Here is a 21,502-nt window from a genome sequence, read left to right as displayed (position 1 = left end):
GGAAGAGAGCGAACGGGTTCGGTGCGTCTAAGGGACAAGGCACTGTGGAAGAGTATGTTGGCGGACGAGAAGGAGGCGCGTGGCATTTCCGAGGAACGATAAGCTGGAGCGCAAGGTTACTTGAGAAAACCAGAAACTGAGTTCGGGTGAGTCCTATTTCGGATGACCGAAATTACCCAAACGAGCAGAGCCAAAGCGAGAGCTTGGATGAAAAAGTCAACAAAATTGTTGACTTTGGTCAGGGTGCCCGAACCCCTAGGGCTAGCCAGGGCACCCCAGGCTCGTGCCCTAGTCAAGTTGGTTTAGCTCGGTCCGAGCGCCAGGACTAGAAACCTTATCGAAACATGAGCTGTCGCAATTTGTTATGCTGTGGATAAAATTTTATTCACCCCTAGGAGCCTAGAACCCTTCCAGACGTCCAGATCAACGCTATAAATATAGCCCTGATTTAAATAGTTGAACAACAACATTGTAAACAAATTCTTTTTCTGTTCTACTACTTTTGTGTGTTGTCAACGTTGTAAAGAAGCTACTCAGCCCAAAGGATATTTTTGTTAGCTTCATTTGTCTAGCATTACCAATCCTCTGCTCTCTTGCCTCTGTTCTTAATTTATGTATTTACTTTTTGTTATTATACAAGTGTTTGCCTAACTTAGTTCGAAAATCGAGAAAGGATATTCATGTCTTTTCAGAGCTATTCACCTCCCCCTCTAGCTAGCCGTTAGGGGTCCAATAATTCTGACCCACTGCATTAATTACCATTCTCTGACATGAATTTAATTAATTATAATAACTTTGATCCCCACCAACTGAGACTTGTACGTTTTGTCTATAATCCTCATCAGATATGAATGGTTCATCATCACATGTCTAATTATAGTAATTTGAGATAAAACCAAATCTATAAAAATGTTCTCTAACTTTGTCATGTTGTAAAAATTTACTATTGTGACATTTTATACACGGACACCTTATCTAATCACTATCTATATACTCAACATTACTACAAGCAAAATCTAAAAATTATTTCAACTGAACTTTAAAGTCATCAGTTAAACCTCGATGTTCAAGTAAGATCTTGTTATACATCCAACTCCTTTCTTTCTATATTTTTTCTATTTTCATCACACAACCCATACAGTAAAAATTTATCATCTAGTGAAGAAAGAGGATACAAAACATTCTAGAAATAATTATCTATCTTAAACACAATGATACAAACTTGATTTCAACATGTGAACAAAAAGTAACAAGTAGATATACCTAAAATAGGTGATACCTACAAAAAAGTGTCTCCAAAGACACTCAGCTCACACCAAAATGAGACATGCAGAAACAATATTACGAAGTTAACAATTAAATATAAGGGGTATGCGAATAAGATATTAATCTATGCAAGTCTGATGACAAGAAATAGATGTCCAAAATTGTAATACAAATTAATTTAATACTTATTCATCACAAAAAAAATTCAAGGTCTCAACAACCGACCAGCCACAGCGATGGCCATTCAACCACATTAGTCGGCCACAATGCAATCGACCAACCAGCCATAACATGGTCGACTAGCCAACCGGCCTCGACGGGGAGGGGAAAGGAGTGGGGTGGGGAAAGGAGAAAGGAGAGAGGAGGAAGCTTACCGCCACACCTCTCCAAGCTCACGAAAGTCACTGTCGTCGTTGCCATCACCATTGTTGGATTAGGGGAGTTGGAGGATCAGGGGAGTTGGGGAGGGATCGAGGAGATCTAGGGAGTTGGGCAAGTTGTTAAATTAAGGTTTTTGGTGACGCCAAATTGGCGACGAATCATGGATTCGTTGCCAAATTTAAACATAATCGCCATAGATGGGATCTCAAATTTGGCGATGAATCTTGGATTCGTCACCAAATTAGTTCATCACCAAATTAGCAACAAATCAAGAATTCGTCGCCAAATTGGCGATAAATCCTTAATTCGTTGCCAAATTAGTGATGAATCCTTAATTCATCGTCAATTTTGGGATGAATACAGGATTTGTCACAAAATGTCAATTGATTAGGGCAATCGATTGGTATGTCTTATTCGAATTATGTGGAATCACAAAATGACCCATCACTGATTGGTCAATCAATTGACTTAATTATTAATTTGCAACTTTCTCGATCGTCTCGATTTGCGACAAATCATGAATTCTAATCTTAGCGACGAATTCAAGATTCGTTATCAATTGACAATAAATTTGTCGATAAATATAATCTTAGCAACGAATATTGCGATGAAATAATTATGTTGCTAATTTAGGGATAAATTTATTTTTGTCATAAATTTCATTGCTAATTAGCGACGGTTGTTGTTTTCGTTACAAATGTCGTTTGCGATGATTTTTTCTTCATAGCTAAATTGTTATTATTTGTTTTTAAGTGTAATGGTTCCATCACAAAATTTATAAGGAATTGATATATAACGAGGAAGAGTAAAAGTAATTTTAATTATATGCCAATGTTTTCTCTTATACAGAGAGACATTTTGCTAAGAGGTGTAATAACAAAAGACTCTATGAATAATTTTACAAGAGGTAAAATGATGATGAAGAGTTTGATGCTCAAACTCACCTCCTCAATTATAATAGCGGGACCAAAATAACACAAACTTGTTTTTAAAAATGATAAAATGTCAAATAGATCAAATTTTTATTTTAAAGGATATATAAAGGTAAATGAATTCACTGAAACAAGATAATGAATTTGTTAAAGTGCTTACGTGGTAGTTTGGTGACAATCTTAAGCGAGCAATTGGATCGGAAACAAGGTAATAATTCAGTATTTGAGGTTAATGTTTGTCCTGTCCCATGGCTTCACCGGCAACGGAGTCGTCCCAAACACTCCGCCGTAGAAGCTACTCTGTTCATCATCTCCATTATTGTTAACCTTATTCCCGGCGGCGGAGACAGCGCCGTGTTCGTACTCCTCCTCGTCGCTGGTCTGATCCATCGCCTTCAGGTTCTCGTCGTACCCGATGCTCTCCATCCTCACCAACTCCTTCCTCCCCCGCCCCTGCCGGAGGATCTGCACCACCTCCCTCATGTCCGGCCTCTGGTCCGCCTCCCCCTGCACGCACATCACGGCCGCCTCCACCACCCTTCGGAGCTCCGCCTCGTCGAACCCGCCCCGCAGTCTCGGGTCGGCCAGGTCCCTGATCCGCCCGCGGGCGATCATCGGCTCCGCCCACTCGGTGATGGTGCGCTTCGCCCCGCCGGGGAGCCTCTCGATGGGCTTCCGCCCTGAGACGACCTCGAGGAGAAGGATGCCGAAAGAGTAGACGTCGCATCCGCCGGAGACGCGCCCCCACATCGCGTACTCCGGCGCCAGGTACCCCAGCGTCCCCTTCACCCGCGTCGTCATGTGGCTGACGCCCTCCGGGATCAGCTTTGCGAACCCGAAGTCCGCCACCAGCGGCTCGAAGTCGGCGTCGAGGAGCACGTTGCTGGCCTTGATATCTCTGTGAATTATGTGCGGCGTCACCTCATGGTGCAAGTACCTGCATCATCATCATCATCATCAACAACAACAAAACAGAAGAATCGCACGAAGCTTGCGGTTCTGAGAAGAAATACTCACACCAGAGCTTCCGCGGATCCAAGGATTACGTTCATCCTCCTCGCCCAATCCAATCGCACCTTGCCGGAGAACTGGCCGTGGAGGTGCGACAGCAGGCTGAGATTGGGCATGTAGTCGTACACGATCAACCTCTGGTCCACGGCGGCGCAATAGCCTCGAAGGCCGAGGAGGTTCTTGTGCCGGACCCTGGCCAATACCTCCACCTCCACTGCGAACTCCATCTCCGCCTTCGAGCTCATCGACTTCAGTTTCTTCACCGCGATCTAGACCGACAAATTATATTACTTCAAATAACTGATCGATATAAAGCGATGATCGATCACCTGAAGGCCATCGCTGGTTTTGCCCAGGTAAACGCTGCCAAATCCGCCTTCTCCGAGCAAATTGTCGTCGCTGAATCCGTCGGTGGCGGAGTAGAGCTCTTTGTAGGTGAAGATTCTCCAGGTGCTGTTGCCGTTGAATTCACCGCTCACAACTCTGATCCAGAACCATTAATTAGAAATCAAACTCTAGAACTCTACGAACAATCTGCATGCGTACCCTTGCTCAACTTTGTCGGATCCGCAGCAAGACATCAGCGATCCCATTTCTGCAGTTCCTCTTTTCCTTCTTCTCCCCCAGCTCAGTCTCTGACAAATTCCAGCATTTAAACCGGTACTCGAGGCCGGCTCGGCCGGCGATCGAGCAGAGTGACGACGAGGTTAACTCCAAGTGTCGGAGGAAGGTTGTTCGACGGTTAGTAGATTTTGAAATGGTGTCTCTTAGATTTGGCCGGGTCAACGCGGGGTGGATTTGGAGGTTAATCAAGCTGTTGAAAGGGAGAGTTAAAGAAAGGAGGAAGGGGAGCTTTGGTTTGACCGAACGAGGGGAAATGATTTTGACTTTTGCTTCAAAATATTTTCATAAAAATACTTATTTTCTGAACCTATAAAAACCCCATTAGCAGTGATGAAACGAAATGATAAGATTTTAAATTTTAAAATAATTTAATACTTTGATAGTAGGAGACACTAATTAAGGAGCTTGCATAATTTAATCAAATTTAAATAACTTTAATTAAATTTAGAAAACTATTTTAATATAATAATACTTTATATATAATAGTTTAGATTGAATTTAACTAAGCAATATTGTAATAATAATTTTTTTTAATTGGTACCATATATCTAACTTATGTTTATTAGAGTTATCAATTTGGATTGGACCTGTTGGATTGGTCTACACTGCTAAATAATTTAACAGATTAGGTTGAAATTTTATCAACTCATTTAAAAGTGGGTCGACACAGGTCAAGCCGTCTGGGCCAACAACCCACACAGATAGGCTTACGACGGGCTTGGATTGACCTACGAGTTAAGGAAATGGTAACGTAGTTGCTCATACACCTTGAACAATCATTGAGGTCCCTTGGCACTTCTCTTGTGTTTATCATAGCTAAGAGTACACCTGTTGTTTTTGCGGTGCATTGATGCAATTGGGGTTATTAGATCGGTTTATAATCATTTTTATGGTAACCTTTCTTAACTTATGTTTTCCAATTCATTTTACTTCATAAATATTTTCTCTTAACTTGATGGGCAATGTAATGTGTAGGCTAACCCAAGCCACCATGGACCTTTTTATTTTATTTTATTTTTTTATGGACTCATAGGTTGGCCCGTGTAATCTACAACTCACTTTTAGTTGGATTAGGTTGGAGATTTTCTAACCCACCAAAATGACGGGTTGGTCCTTGTTGTTCCGCCAAATGGCCAGCTCGCCATGGGTCGGTCCACCCCACCACGACTAGGTCAATTTGACATCTCTAACGGCAACTAATCCTAAAGTGATCTACTTGGTCCCAAGAAAGTTTTGTATCGGCTACAAAGATAAATCGATAAGCACTTATAGCAGACAGTTCATCAGTCCAACGTTCTTAGGTCAGTTGTCCATTAAGAAAAATATATTCGTTAATTTGTTGAAGTTGAAACTTGATTTTTAGATGCCTATAACACTAAGAAGGTGATCTTCCATTGCACCCTTATTAAAAAAATAACAATATTTATTTTTAAAATAAAAATAGATTATTTTGATTTTTTAAAATTCACACTTAAAAAAAATAAAAAATTATTATTTTATTAAAATACTTCTTTTGCTATATATATTATGGTGTGAATCGTTTGGGTATATATTATGGTGTGAATCATTCCCAAACGATTCGTAACAAGTCAATCGAGGCACCTGGATATTCTCGAAATAATCTAGGAGCCTCGATTTTTTTTTTTGGTCGAAACGCTTGGATTTAATCCAAACGCCTCAATTCTTCTTATTATTATTATTTTTTTATTTTTTAAAAATAATTTTTCTTTTATTAATTTTAAATTAAAATCATTCTAAATACATATATTATATATACTATGTCAGCATCTATTTTTTTTTTTTTTTTTTTTTTTTTATCTTGAACACTATAATCCAAGAGAGAAGCTTGAATCCTATAAGGAAAATTTTATTAGCTTAAACTCATTATAACTCAACCTTTAAATCCTAAAATCTTAAACCCTAAATACATATAATATACGCATCTAAATTTTTTAATTTTAAATACTATAATCTAAGAGAAAAGTTTAAACCCTAGAGGTAAAATTTGATTGGCCAAAATCTATTATAATTCACCTTCTAAATTTTAAAATTTTGAACCTTAAATACATATAATATATTCAAAAATAAAAAAAAAATTATAAAAAAGAATTAGATTCACCTATCCGGACAAATCTATAATATAAGGTCTGCAACGTATTAAAATTTTATATATATATCCCTGTCGAGTTGTTACACTACACCCTGCATGCTTGGGTTGCACGACTATGGACACCTGCAATGAGGATTTATAATACAGTGTTTATACTATAAACCCTCCATTATAAATCCCACCTCTATTACAAATTTATAATTTTTTCAATAAATGGATTCCAAAATCTGGAGACCAATTTATACTTTTATATTAAAAAAACTCCATGCCATGATAAATCTTTATTTAATTAAAATTTATATTTAACCTTATTACTATAAAATCTCGAAACTTATTTATTTATTTTAAAACATTTAATTTATTTGATCGAATTATTATTTTTACATATAAAATTTAAAATACAAATATAATTATAAATATCAAATTAAAATATTAATTAATAATATATATATAGTAAATAAAATTATAAATAAAGATATATGAAAAATATAAATAAAAATAAGTAAATTTGCCGTGAATTATAAAAAATTTGTTATATTTTATGATAACGAAGAGAGGTTTTTAAAAGAATTAAGGTTTTTATTTTTGATGTGACAGTGATATGATAAAGTATAAATCGTTGTAGAGATTTATGATTACATATACCTTAAGTGGGTAACGCCGATGTGGTGTGAGCCTCACCCATTCAATCGCGACCTAAGCGTGCACACCTAAGGTGCGACATAATGGCTCATGAAGGGGGCCCTATTACGGTGCATCCTAAGCGTTCATTACTTAGTGGGTAATGACAATATGTTGTGCGCCCTGCCCACTTAGTCACACACTCCAAGCACGTACGCCTGGGGCATAATGTAACGACTCATGAAAGGGACTCTATTACACTTAGGGATGACAATGAATCGAGTTTAGGTCAAATTTTATATCTTCCATCCCCATATGTACCGAATATCAGATATCCATCCTCATATCCATTAAAAATTAGATATCTTCTATACCGATAATATTTCTTCATTTCATCCGATTATCATCATTCTAAAATCATTTTATATATATATATATATATATATATATATATATATATATATATATATATATATAATTAATCGAATATCTAAATTAAATATCGATAATTTCTCCATGTATCTCACATTCAAAGGAGACACTCTATCACTACCCAATTCAAAAGAAATTATCATCACTAATTATTTAGCACCCAATGTCGTACTCGGGTGCGCAAGTGAATGGGCGGGGCCCACACCACGTCGGCGTTGCCCACCCAGTTGCCCACGCTTGGTGTGGAGCTTAATAGAGCCCTCCTATGGAATATCCCAAAATATTTAAAATCATGAAAGATATTTTCAATTTTTTTTATGATTTCGTTATTTGTTTCTAATCATTAACATACTACTTTTTAAATATATTTTATTTATAAAATATTTATTATTTATTCTAAGGTTGCATTTATTATTAATTTTAATTATGCTATGGATTTTAAAAGTTATTATTATAAGAGTTGTGGTCAAAGAAAAAATTCAAGAAAAACTAAGGATAAATACATACATCACTTTATATGTTTATCCGATTTTTTTCTTCAGTAAATCATTTCTCTTATTATAATTCTAAATGGCGTTTGGACTCATTTTGGAGCGGAAACAATTTTAAAAAAAAAAAAAACTCTAGGCATCAAAATGATAATTCTCTCTGAAAATCCCCACGTCGGGTGACTGGCTGTTACCAGTCGTCTACCCGCTCCGCACCGGTAAATACCCGTCTCTCTCGCTCGCACTCACTCTGATGCCATCGTCGTTCTCTCGGAAAGCGCCTCTTCTCCAGGCTCCAGCTTTACCCCACGCTCTGGTGCCAGATCGGGACCTTATCTGGTTCTGTTAGGGTTCTACGCCTCTATATGCTGCCTGGTTTGCTGATTCGAAGCTCATTTTTCTGGATTTTGGTTGTGATTTGAAAGCTGCGTGTCTGGACGTTGGTTTCTCGTGCGCGCGTGTCGTTTTTGTCTGTTTCGAAAAAGTTTGCGTCGATTTCGAGATGCGCTGGGCCTCCTGGTGGGATTTTGTGTGAAGGACACAAGGTTGGTAATGGCTGCCTCGGAAGCCCTAGTGCGGGTTGCGTAGGCGTTTGATCTCGCCGAGCGTTTTTGATTATGGGATTCGTTGATGGGTGAGTGGAGTTCCAAACTGCTTTTGATTCTGGTTTGGGAATTGAGGTGACTTGAACAAAATTGGAGTTAGAGCGTTTTCCTGTGAAGCAAATTGGGTTCTTTTGGATTCCATGTCAGGGACTCCGAAGGTTCGCTCCCTCAATGTGTCCGATTCTGAGGCGAGACCAGTCCTAGTGCCTGGAGGAAACCAGGCAAGGTCTGTGGCAGCTGGTCAAAAGCCAGCTTCGAAGGCTTTGAATAAAACTGAGAGCACAGAGGCTGCAATTGCCGAGGAGAAGAAGAAGAAGGTTGCCAGTCCTGTTGCTGATCTACCACTCATTCGGTCTAGTCTAAGCGCTCCCTCAGCTCTTAGGAAGCACGATTGGCTTTTGCAATCAAATTTGTCGATGAATGCTTCTTGCTCCTCGGATACGTCCACAGATTCATTCTGCAGCCGAACTTCCAGAGGAAGAATTGGTAGGTCAAACTTGATGAGCAATCGGAAACAGAGCCTTCCTAGATCAGGTAAGATTGTAGCGAAGGCAGAGAAGAATGCTCCAGATGATGTAGCCATGCGTATACCAGAACTCGTGCACGGAAAGAGCAAGTGCGCTTGGATGACAGCCAACACAGGTGACTTTCGTCGGATTTCTCAGAGATTGTTGTTGCTCTCTTGGCTTTCTATTACCTCTTCATTGAGCTAGCTTCGTTTTTTTTCCTTTGTCAGTTAATATCTTTGTGAGTTTTCACAGATAACTAAAATTACCTCTTAAAATGTTATGCCCTCAGTTTCTACACTGTTCTTGTGCCTTTCTATTTTTTTGGGTATTAGGATCAAGAACTTATCATGTCGGCCTTTCAAGTTGGTTGATGGAAACACTTTAAATGTCCTACGGAATTTCAAAGATTTTGAGTTGAAGAATAAGAGAAAATGTTTTAGTTTGAGGGTAAAATATGTGAACAGTGTGCAACATGATGTGTTTGGGACTCATGGCACTAGAATGTGCTCTGAGAACAGGCAACAGGGCGATTTCCAAATAGAACTAGAGATACAAAGAATGTGGAAGAATAATCAATAATGTTTCACTGATTTTGATTTGGTTTTCTTTAAATAGATTACTGTTCCTCAAATGCTTCACCTTTCATTGATCATTCTTCTTGGATGAGAGTTGAGACCTTTAAATGTAAATAATGCTAGGGCATTTCATTTGATAGACACATGATCCTTGAATGACTAACTAGAACTAAAAGGCAACAAAATGTCACACTTAGGATTTTGTACAAGATCTTGGGAGGTGAAAAAACGTTGCAAAGTCCACTCCTTTGGAAGATAACATGCCTAATCTTTGAAGGAGCACAAGATATCCAATATTGAGTCAATCTCACTTGAATAACTCCATAACTCTTGGAACATGGAATGTAGAAAGACATCTGAGCTTATAGAACAAACTATTGTTAAAGATATTTGAACCAGGGGACTTATTTGACCAGTCCGGCTATGCTGCTGTAACATAATCAACTATTGCTTCAGAAAATTTTGAATTTTTTGTAATTGAAGATCAATCGTTGAACATGTGTAGTATGTAGATTTTTATGTAAATAACGGAAAACTCCGATATATAATAATTTCCTTGGAGCAGAGGCAATCATTAAAGTGCAAAGAAGTTTTGGATGAGGAATCCTCTAGGAATATACATCAGACTTAATTTAAATAAAGGCTTATGTTTCTCAACATTTTTTTAAAACCAAATGGTATCTTGTTGGTAAAATTTGTAGTGATTACTTAAAAGCATGAGAGTATATCAGCTTCAGTTTGACAAGAAGATCTACCTTTACTACATTGAGTTGGTACTTGGTACGTATATATCTGATTCCTTTTTCTTAAGCTAATAACTCATTGATAAAAAATCAACATCCTGCGGTATTGATAAAATCTTAATCATTGTGGTTAATGTATCATCACTTATGTGGGCAAGGACAAACAGCTTTATTGATGAAAAGAAACACAGGCTTGGCCTTTGCTTTAATGGTATTTTAAAAATGTGTTACAGTTCTTCATAATATATCTGTATCTTTTGTGGAATTTTAGTGACATACTAGAAAACAAGTTACCACTTTATTGTCTATAGCATTCCACATGTAGTCTTGAAACTTTTATTATCTCATTTATCCTGTAACTTTTAGTCAACCATTGTTTGTTCTCCCCATGAAGTTGTTTTCCCCATCACATAATATGCATATTGTTTAAAAGAGGATTTCCATCTTCTATGTGCTGCTTTACTTAAAGTGCAGCAAAGCTAAAGATCTTGTTTTTGTGTTTCTGCAGAATCATGTTATGTTTCATTTCATGATGAAGAATGGGGAGTTCCTATTCGTGATGATAAGTATGCTACAATAAGTTGTATTTTTTTTCCTCAAATTTTCCTATCAAAGCTTTAGAGGGCACAAACTGTGTAGTCTCATAGTCTGGTTTCCCTTGATGTCTGATACAACAAACAATCTACAGGAAATTGTTTGAGCTTCTTGTACTATCTGGTGCACTCGCTGAGCTTGCTTGGCCAGTTATCCTCACTAAAAGGCACATTTTTAGGTACTTCTTATAAGAGTTATAAGATAAACAATCAGCTAATAACTTACCGCTCATATGTATTTCATTTCAGGGATGTTTTCTTGGAATTTGACCCTGTTGCAGTTTCCAAATTGAATGAGAAGAAGATTGCTGCACCTGGAAATACTGGTAATTCCCTTTTGTCAGAGCCAAAGTTGCGAGCTATCATTGAGAATGCACGCCAGATACTCAAGGTCCAGCTCTCACTCTTTCCTTTACCATTTTGTCATCATTTCTCATTGAAAGTTTCCATATGTGGCGGGCCATGCTAAATTTTGTTATAGAACTGCATCTTAGTATCTGTATTAGAATTTTAGATGCTCAAGCACAGCTCAAAAGTGTGCACAATCTTCTCCTGAACCTTGCTCTATTGCTTTGCAACTCATCTTACTAACCCACCCTCTTTGTATTATACTCGAACAGATAATAGATGAGTTTGGATCATTAGATAGATACTGCTGGAGCTTCGTGAACTACAAACCTATTATCAGCAAATTCCGCTATCCACGTCAGGTGCCTGTTAAGACTCCAAAAGCAGATGTCATAAGCAAAGATATGGTTCGGCGAGGCCTTCGCAGTGTGGGTCCAACCGTCATCTACTCCTTCATGCAGGCTGCTGGACTGACAAACGATCACCTCATTAGCTGCTTCCGGTTCGAGGAGTGCATAGCAGCTGCTTCGCCAAATGTAAATGAAGTCCTAGAAGCTAAGGTGAACATCAACCCCCAAGACAAAGAGAAGAACCTTATAAGCCAGGATTAACAGCATGCATTGGTTCAGAATTGCCAAGAGCTGTGGAGGAGATGAACATTTCGTAGCTATTTAGTAAGGGAAAATGCTCTAATTCTGAACACCTATTATGCTTCCCACTCCCTTTGAATGTAGCAGCCTATGTAAATAAACTTGTCTGAGATATATGCTTCTTGTTTGTAAATCCGACTCTAGTTTAGTCCAGTTTCTGGTAGAGAAAAATGTTGATAATGTTGCATTTTCTTTCGGCGGTGGATCGGCCTGGAAACCTTTTTGCCATGCGCAGTATAATTATTTTGCAGGTACACTTCAAGTTGGTCGAAATTAATTATTTTGCAGTATAATTATTGCTGTGTTTTCTTTTCTCAGCTCTTGACATCATTTCCTGAGCAGCTTTGACTCATTGGGAGTAGACAAGTGGTTGTGATGATTAGTCGAATACTTTGCAATGAATTTATTATTGAGATAAAATGGATTTGTTTGGTGGAGTGAAGACTAAAACAATTCTGGAGTTTGTACTTGTTGATAAGATTTTCTTGGACCATGCAATCATTTCCAATTGATTAGTTGACTAAAGGTAACAGATTTATATAATGAGATATGATTTTTATATGGTTTAATTTTCATGAAATTTTTTTCCTATCCTCTAAACATTTAGGGTTCACTTATAAATTAATTTCATGATTTATTTTTTTTATATATAATCTAAAAATAAATTATAAGAGACACTTAGGATAAATTAATCATCTTTTGTTCACTTGGTTTTTACTGGTCTTATACTGTGAAAGTACTTGATTTAAGGATAAGTTTTAGATTCTTTGTTCTTAAATTAATTGCCACATAATTAATGAGATTTTTCTCCTTATTCTATTTAGTAATTCTTTGAGCACTTTTCGATTTATTCTAACTGTCAGTAGAAAATTTTTATGGGATCGAACCGGTTATCTAGGTTCAACGTCACCTGACTCGGGTTAATCAATTTTTATTTAGCAATTCTTTATTTCAAAATCTTGGTAATGTGATATGGAGATATTAGAAAATTATTGGTGCAATCATCTTTAGGATAAGGTTGACTGGTTTGATCAAACTTGAGTGGATTCGAGCTTGAATTTCAATATTTGGACAATATGTGAGCAGAATTCAAATAGGTCAAGGTTGACAGGATATTTGACAATATATGAGAGAGAAGTCAAGTAGGTTATGGAGGACCGGATACTTGACTGGTAAAGTCCTAACTGGAAATTAGGTAAGTAAAAATCCAATTGATTGAATTCACTAAAGGGTGACAATTTATCAATTTTTGATAGGTATATATCTTCATGAAAAAACTTCTCCTATTCTCTAACCGCTTAGCAGTCAGCTATAAGATGACTCTGTGAGTTACCTCTCTATATAATTTGGAGACGAATTGTGAGGGATGTTTAGGATAAACGTAATCATTTTTTGCTACATTGTTTTTACCTGTCTTATATTGTGAAAGTACTTGATTTAAGGATATGCCTTGGATTCTTTGTTCTTAAATTAATTGCCACATAATTATTGGGATTCTTCGCATTGTTCTATTTAGTAATCGTTTAAGCGTTTTTTGATTTATTCTTATGGCCAGTGAAAAATTTTTATGGGACCAGGTCAGTCACCCCAAGTTCAACGCTACTTGACTTAGTTAATCATTTTTTATTTAGCAATTCTTTATTTCAAAATCTTAGTATTGTAATATGGAGATGTTGGGAGATTGTTGGTGCAATCGTCCTCAAATCAAGGTTAACAAATTTGACCAAGCTGAAGTGGATTCAAGCTTGAGTTTCAATATTTGGATAATATGTGAGCAGAAGTTAAATAGATCAAGGTTGACTGAATATTTGATAATATGTGAGAGAGAAGTCAAATAGGTCATGAAAGACCGGATACTTAACAAGTAAAGTCCTAACTGAAGGTTAAATAAGGAAAAGTCCTAACTAGAGGGTTAGATAAGGAAAAGTTCTAAATCAAAGGTTAGACAAAGGAAAGTCCAAGTGGGTCAAGGAGGACCGTACATTGGTAAAGAAAAGTCCTAACTACGGTTAGGCAAAGAAAAATCCAAGTGGGTCAAGAAGGACCGCACATTAACAAATAAAAGTCCAAGTAGGTCTGGGAGGACTGTATGTAGGCAAAGAGGACCGCACTTGTTGATCGGAAGTCCAACGGGAAGTTGGCATAAGAGGGAAAGTCCAAGTGGATCAAAGGTTGACCGGACACTCAGTGAGGAAGTCCCAATAGGTCACCGTTGATCGGATGTTGGATAAGGGAACCCTGGACTTAGATTGAATAGGTTTGGGTTGGGCAATCGATTCACCCTAAGCTAATTGATTAGGTAATTGATTAGGAGGTTCTTGCGAGAACACAGAAAGAGCTTCATCGAATGGTCATTCGATTTAGCCAAGCCTAATCAATTGGAGCAATCGATTAGGGCCAGGAGTTTCGCGAGAAGAGGAATTCATGAAAACAAGGATGAATTGATTGACCCAATCAATTCAGCCATTGCTAATCGATTGCGTCAATCAATTAGATAGTATTGTGTCACGAGACGGAAGAATTGATTGAGACAATTGATTAAGAAGTTCTTATTCAATTAGGCTAATTGATTAAGGAATTTTTGCGAGAGAACAAAGGATTGTGGAATCAATTGGGTAATCAATTAAAGCCTTCTGAATCGATTGGGATGGTTCAGCAATTGATTAGGGCTTGAAAAAAGAGTTGTTTTGTAGGTGTTCGAACGGTCGGATGATGTGGTAATCGATTAGGGAAAAGCTAAATCTATTGGGAGGCATCGAAGACCCTAGAAAAGGGTTTTCGTGGGCATTTAGAAGACAACTCTTGCACACTTCTTGTCCGACAATTCTTGAGCTCTTGAAGACGAGTATTATTGTACTTTCCAAACATCAAGAGACATTTTCTAAGCAAGAAGAAAACAAACTAAACAAGATTAAAATATTGTAAATCATTTTCGATTTCCTTTGTATTTTCTTGTACATTTCTTGTTGTATTTCTCGTATTTACTTGTACGAGACTTCTCCACCTCTAGGAAGGAGATTTTCATAGTTTATTTGTGAGTAAGGAGAGTGGGCCCTTAGATTAGTTACCTCAAGGATGTGGATACCAAGTAAAATCCAATAAGTTAGCGATTGCCTCAAGTTTCCACTATAACAAATCATCAATGAAGCGATTAGAGCTAATCACCCCTAGCTCTCAAAGTGTCATAACAAATGGAATTAGAGTGAGGCCGCTCTTCTTAGACTAATCGCTGAAAGACCAACGAGCTAGAGGAAGAAAAAGACATTGAATCTTGAAGCCCTAATTCTAATGAGTCAAGAAAATTATCATTTAAGGAGCTCAAGTTTAGAAATGGAGTGTCAAGATGGATTCGAATACGATATCCAAGCATCTCCACTATTTGGAATTGGAAGCTTCAATTTTTAGAAATCAAGAGTAAGAAATTTCTTCATGATAGACATAGAGCAATGGTTTGCTCTAATAAAGGGATTTCAAACTCCAATCAATGGAAACAGAAAGCTCCTCAAGAAGAAGAAATTGACCAAGGAGCAAGTCAAGAGATGCGAGGTAAACGATAAGATAACCAAATTATTGGTTAATTTATTGCCAAGCACCATATTATGCAAAATTGGAGAATTTCAAGATGCCAAGGAGCTATGAAGCAAATTGGTAAAACTTCAGGAAGACCCATCCTCAATGGAACACAACGACAAATGCAAAGAGGGAAACTCTTTGTTTCATGTACATGAGGATTCAGAGGTTGAGAGGTGCTCAACATCCGAGGATCAAGTTGAAGAGGCATCCACCTCAAGGATTGAGGGGGAACGTCAATTATTAACACTAGAGCAAGAAGAAGCCTCTATCTCTGGGTCAAATGAAGAAGGACTAAGTGTCACCCCTACAAGTAAAGGTATAAAAATTTTAATTTATAAAAATAAACATCATATTATTTACTTTGAGTGTAGGAAAAAAGGGCATTATAAGAGTAAATGTTCTAAATTGGGGAAGAAGAAAACCTAAGTGACACCCAAGATGAAGGAGAAGTCAATGGAGGTTGGACCCGTGATACAAAAAGGTAAGGAGCACATTGTGTATTTTTCATGCAATCAAAAAGGACATTATAAGAGTTAATATCCAAAGGGGAGAAATCTGACAAAGAAGAAAGGAGGAAGCTCAAGTCGGGGGGGGAGGGGAGCTTCCAAGGGCAAAACTAAGGTACCATTAGTTAATGGTACTTGTTTAAATCATGATAAAAAGTATGCTAGAAATAATTTTTATCATTTTAATATTATTTATCATGAAAATATAAAGTATAAAAAATCTAACGACAATTACAAGTCTTAATTACAAGTCTTTTCATGCTCGAACTATTTTACTTAAGGATAGGAAGGTAGAAAATGGTTTAGGCAGGAAACCAAAACAAGTTAAATATGTGTCAAAAAAGAAAAGTCTCCAAGGCAATAATAGAAAATCAAAAATTGAGGATTTAAGGATGGAAAATCAAGTTTTGAAGTCAAAACTTAAGAAATTAGAAAAATCCCTTAAAAGGATGGAAAATTTGATTAAGGGATCAAAAGAACAATAGCTAGGTTTAGGAAAACAAGAGTCACTCAATGGCAAGAGAGGTTTGAGTTACAAACCAAAATCAAGAAGAATGTTCCCTTGTATCATAGAGTTCCATATGGTTATGAAACTAACCTAGGTCTAGGAGTCAAGCCAAGGTTACAAGAGATGTTATCTCTAGAGTTGACCTTGAGTAGACTAATGTGACTAAGGCTTCTAAGAAGCCTAAGAAAGTCAATAGGAAGATCTCTAGGGAAGTTATCCATAATGAGTACCTAACTAAGGAGCACCAATAAATTTTGGATTCCTAAGAGTATGTTCACTACACCCTAGGTAACTTTAGAGCGTGTCAACTCAAATTAGAAGGGTGGTTAACCCAACCATGAGGAAATTGACACTTTTGGGACATTTTCAAGGTAATGGTCAACCTTGAAAATAAAGAGTTGATTTTTACTCTTGAAGAGTAAAAGTGTGTCAATCAAAATTATTAAGAATTGAGTTTGATCAAATTAGCACAACTAGGATAGAAGTCAAAGAAATGTCAAGTTGAAATTTTGACATCTTCTAGGGAGAAAAGGGCAAAATTAGGTTTATTTTAAATTTAGCGATTAGTTAGTGATACTTAAATAGATAATCTAGGTATTTTCTTTATGCTAAAATTGACATGAATGTGTGCCCCATTATATTCCATAAAATCATTTCCTTTGCATTCATATTGTTATGAAAAATATCTCGTCATGTCGTATATACGTCATTTAGATATGATAGATTTCTTTTTGAAAATATGCATCTAATGTATGCCATGATAATTTTGATGCATAAATTTTAATTTCTTATAATTAAGGACAATGATATCAATTGACATCCTAGGTTGGATGATCAAAGTTTAAATGTCTAGTTAAAAATGCCTGATCCCTTAGTTTTAGGAAAAATCTATTTCACATCTCACAAGATCATAGGTTTGACTTATATATGCTTTTGAGATATATTTGATACAAGCAAGATGTTAGGAAGATGAAAAAAACTCAAGATGTTGATTTAGTGAATCTTTTTAGAGTTTTAGTATCATCAAAATAATAGATTATGTGAAGTTCAATCATTGGAAAAGTTAATGTACAAGTCATATGCATTTGACTAAAAGAATAAGATTGGAAATATATTTTGAAAATTATTTCAAAATAATTTTAGAAAACCTTGGTGAAGTCTAGCTTTTGATATGAATCACCATTGATTAGTTGAATATAAAGTACAGTGAAACATTAAAGTTTTCAATGATTTCTAATTTTGTATTAATATTTGAAAATGGGAGTTATTTTCATAGAAAACTCTTTTTTCTTAATAGTATATGACATGAGTAATATCTACGTAGAATTTTATAATTTTTTGATATAATTGTAGAATTATTTATGATATTCTAAAATTGAATATGAAATTATTTTTAGAAATCATAAAAATCAGAAACGGTAATCGACTGGACCAATCGATTACCTCATACTAATCGATTGGTTCAATCGATTAGAGTGGATTTCCACTAGCACAGAGACTTGTAAAATCGATCAGATGATCGATTAAGTGGGCATAATTGATTAATGCAATTGATTAGCACGCAGTGATTGATTGAATCCCAACATCAATCGATTTAGAGAGGTTGTAATCGATTGACAGCTGAAATGAATCAATTAAGAAAGCTAATTTTGGTTAAAATGATCTAATTTCAGTCCATTAAGTCACGTTTAGTCAAGTTAACCATCCCTAACCCTCCAAAGTTCTTTGATGAGTATTTAAAGATAATGTTTTTGATAAAAATAAGAAAAGAATGATTAAATAAGACTAATTTAGAGTTTAGGAGAAGGTTTGGATTCAAAGTTTAATTTTCAACCTCAAAACTTTAATTATGGATTTCTTAAAGGTTTAGGAACTTCAAGTCATTGTTGCCGCAATGATCAAAGTTTGGAGCATGTTTTAAGGGGAAGTTTTTTCCTAAAGACATGATTTTTTTTCACATTATGGGGGCAATGGAAGATTGAAAATCTTCATTATGATGAATAAATGCTCAAAGTTGAGCACAAAATAGAATGAAAGGTATGAGACTTTCATTGGGTTCCTTTAAACATAATGACTCTTGGGGAGAGTTTTTTATGTCTTGGCATGGGATGAAGAAGGAAGTTGGGATAATATGTTAGCCTAACTTAAACATATTATCAAATATAAAAAATAGAGAGATTGTTAGTGCAATTGTCCTTAGGTCAAGGTTGACCAATTTGACCAAATTCGAGTGGATTTGAGCTTGAGTTTCAATATTTGAACAATATGTGAGAAGAAGTCAAATAAGTCAAGGTTGACCAGATATTTGACAATATGTGAAAAAGAAGTCAAGTAGGTCATGGAGGACTGAATACTTGACTGATAAAGTCCTAACTGAAGGTCAGGTAAGGAAAATTCCCAACTCAAAGGTTAGGCAAAGGAAAGTACAAGTGGGTAAAGGAGGACCACATGTTGGCAAAGAAAAGTCCTAGCTACGGTTAGGCAAAGAAAAGTCCAAGTAGGTCAAGAAAGACCGCACGCTAGCAAAGGAAAGTTCAAGTGGGTCTGGGAGAACCGCACGTTGGCAAGAGGAAAGTTCTAACTGTGATTATGCAAAAGGAAAATTCAAGTGGGTCAAAGAGGACTGCACTTGGTGATCAGAAGTCTAATGAGAAGTTGACACGAGATGAAAAGTCCAAGTGAGTCAAAGGTTGACCAGACACTTGGTGAGAAAGCCCAACAGGTCATGGTTGATTGGATGTTGGGTAAGGAAATCCTAGACTTGAATTGAGCAAATTAGGGTTGGACAATCGATTTGAACAATTGATTGGTTATAAGCTAATCGATTAGGATGTTCTTGCAAGAACATAGAAAGGGCTATAATCAATTAGTTAATCGATTGGGCTGAGCCTAATCGATTGGACTAATCGATTAGGGCCACGAGTTTCGTGCGAAGAGGAATTCATGAAAACAAGGTTGAATCAATTGACCTAATCGATTCAACCACTGCTATTCGTTAGGTCAATCGATTAGGAAGTATTTTATCACGAGGAGGAAGAATCAATTGAGGTAATTGATTAAGAAGTCTTAATCGATTGAGCTAATCAATTAAGACCTTTTCACAAGAGAACAAAGGGTTATGGAATTGATTGGGTAATCGATTAAAGCCTTCTAAATCGATTGGGATGCTTCACCAATCGATTAGGGTTCGAAAAAAGAGTCATTCTACATGTGTTCAAACGGTCAGATGATATGACAATCAATTAGGGAAAAGATGAATCGATTGGGAGGTGTCAAAGAATCCTAGAAAAGGATTTTCGTGGACATTTTGAAGACAAACCTCGCACACTTCTTGGCTATTGGTCCTTGAGCTCTTGGATACATGTGTTGATTGTACTTTCCAAACATCAAAAGGAATTCCCCATTTAAGAAGAAAACAAACTAAGCAAGATTCAAGTATTGTAAATGGTTTTTGTTTTCATTTGTATTTGCTTGTGCGTTTCTTTTGTATTTCTTGTATTTGCTTGTACGAGACTTCTTCGCCTCTAGGAAAGAGGTTTTTATAGTGCATCTGTGAGTGAGAAGAGTGGACCTTAGATTAGTCACCTCAAGGAGATGGATATCAAGTAAAATCCAACGAGTTAGCGATTGCTTTAAGTTTTTGTTGTAACAAATCATCAATGAAGGATTAGAGCTAATCACCCCCTCTATCTCCCAAAGTGTGCTAATAGGAGATACTTCATTGTATATATAAAAAAGCATTTCTTAGCAGGCACAATGCAATGGTAAGGCGCATGATAGATTCTTAAAGTGCCATGATTCAATCCTTGATTGGAGCAAGCACATTCTCTACTCGGAGGAAAAAATGGTGGAAAATAGCATGAAATGTGATTACCCAGGTGGGGCCAAGCGACCCTCACCTGGTGGAACGACCATGTTACGAACCACGACTCTAGTACTCAAGAAGCGGAGCATGGCTCTCTACAACATCATATCGATTATGCAGGTCAACAACCAGTGGTCTTCAATGTGAGCACTTCCAAATTTTTCCACTGAATTAGAAGGTTAGGTCGCTCACCTCTAGGAACAGTCAAGTCTCTAAAGATCTAGACACCTAGAAAAGTTTAAAAAATACAAATTATATTTCTTTTGAACAAAATCAACTTCAAGTACATCACAACTAAATATGATTTAAGTTCATAATTTTTATTATAGTTGTTGATTTATAAATTAGCTTGAGATTTATAAATAAAAAAGTTTATTGAATGCATGAAGTAAAACATAAACGGTAAATACTTACAGTAGATTTCTCAAATCCTTTTTCTTCGTAGATGTTGTTGGAATTGGATGTTTTGCCCTGATCCAAGAACAGAGAATTCTACACATTCTCTATCACGAGGCTATGGAGTAGTGGGTGGTGTCTGTGGCTTGCAAACAACTACTCTGTAGTTGCCTCTGCTACACGTCACCCCACTACCAACATCTCCTACTCATCCAAATCAAGACATGAACCATTTATGATAAAAGACTAATTAGTCACAAAGACCAATATATCTTCCAATTCATACTATTAAGGAAAAATGGTTCATACAACAACAAGTGTATTGAGTGATTAATGATAAGAAAGTTGCTACATCTTACATAACCACTCTTCAAAAAACATTTGAGACATCAACATCTTATATTCATCCCAGATTAAATCATTTATATTAATACGAGCATCTCTAATCCCTCATGATGATTATTATATCAAGAGCATGTTCAATATCTACAATCAATACAATTATTCACAATTATATTTTAAGTACTCAATAAAAAAATATAATTAGTTGATCAGTGAATAAATTTTAAAGATGTAAATTTATTTTAATCTTCTTTTTTAGTTAGAATCTATTCATTTTAATTAGTCGTTTGCCTAGTTATGCTTTATAGACTGAATCATCCATAATCACTATGATATATGCTAAAGTAGGAAACCCTAATTAAAACTTTAAGTAGATAGTTAAATAGTCACTTAGGGTAAAACTAAGTTCAACTTATAATCTCAA

At 36.4% G+C, this 21,502-nt stretch overlaps 2 protein-coding genes across 2 annotated transcripts; one reads left to right on the top strand and one right to left on the bottom strand.

The window, feature by feature from the left end:
• Positions 1–2,795: 2,795 nt before the first annotated feature.
• LOC121987471 (putative serine/threonine-protein kinase) lies at positions 2,796–4,196 on the bottom strand. Its single transcript, XM_042541247.1, has 4 exons — positions 4,137–4,196; positions 3,920–4,073; positions 3,597–3,859; positions 2,796–3,516 (listed from the first exon to the last, which is right to left on the bottom strand). The coding sequence occupies exons 1-4, from the start codon at positions 4,181–4,183 to the stop codon at positions 2,796–2,798; spliced, it is 1,185 nt and encodes a 394-aa protein (XP_042397181.1). The 5' UTR covers positions 4,184–4,196.
• A 3,902-nt stretch (positions 4,197–8,098) lies between these two features.
• On the top strand, positions 8,099–12,068 carry LOC121984511 (probable GMP synthase [glutamine-hydrolyzing]). The gene is made up of 5 exons (XM_042537464.1): positions 8,099–9,112; positions 10,806–10,863; positions 10,986–11,069; positions 11,140–11,281; positions 11,511–12,068. Exons 1-5 carry the CDS (start codon positions 8,611–8,613, stop codon positions 11,847–11,849), a joined length of 1,125 nt encoding a protein of 374 aa, XP_042393398.1. The 5' UTR covers positions 8,099–8,610; the 3' UTR covers positions 11,850–12,068.
• Positions 12,069–21,502: the final 9,434 nt, after the last annotated feature.

This window comes from Zingiber officinale, chromosome 5B, assembly GCF_018446385.1.
Source record: "Zingiber officinale cultivar Zhangliang chromosome 5B, Zo_v1.1, whole genome shotgun sequence".
NCBI classification, from domain to species: domain Eukaryota; kingdom Viridiplantae; phylum Streptophyta; class Magnoliopsida; order Zingiberales; family Zingiberaceae; genus Zingiber; species Zingiber officinale.
Note: the sequence above shows the minus strand (reverse complement) of the source record. Positions and strands in the feature narration are given on the sequence as shown.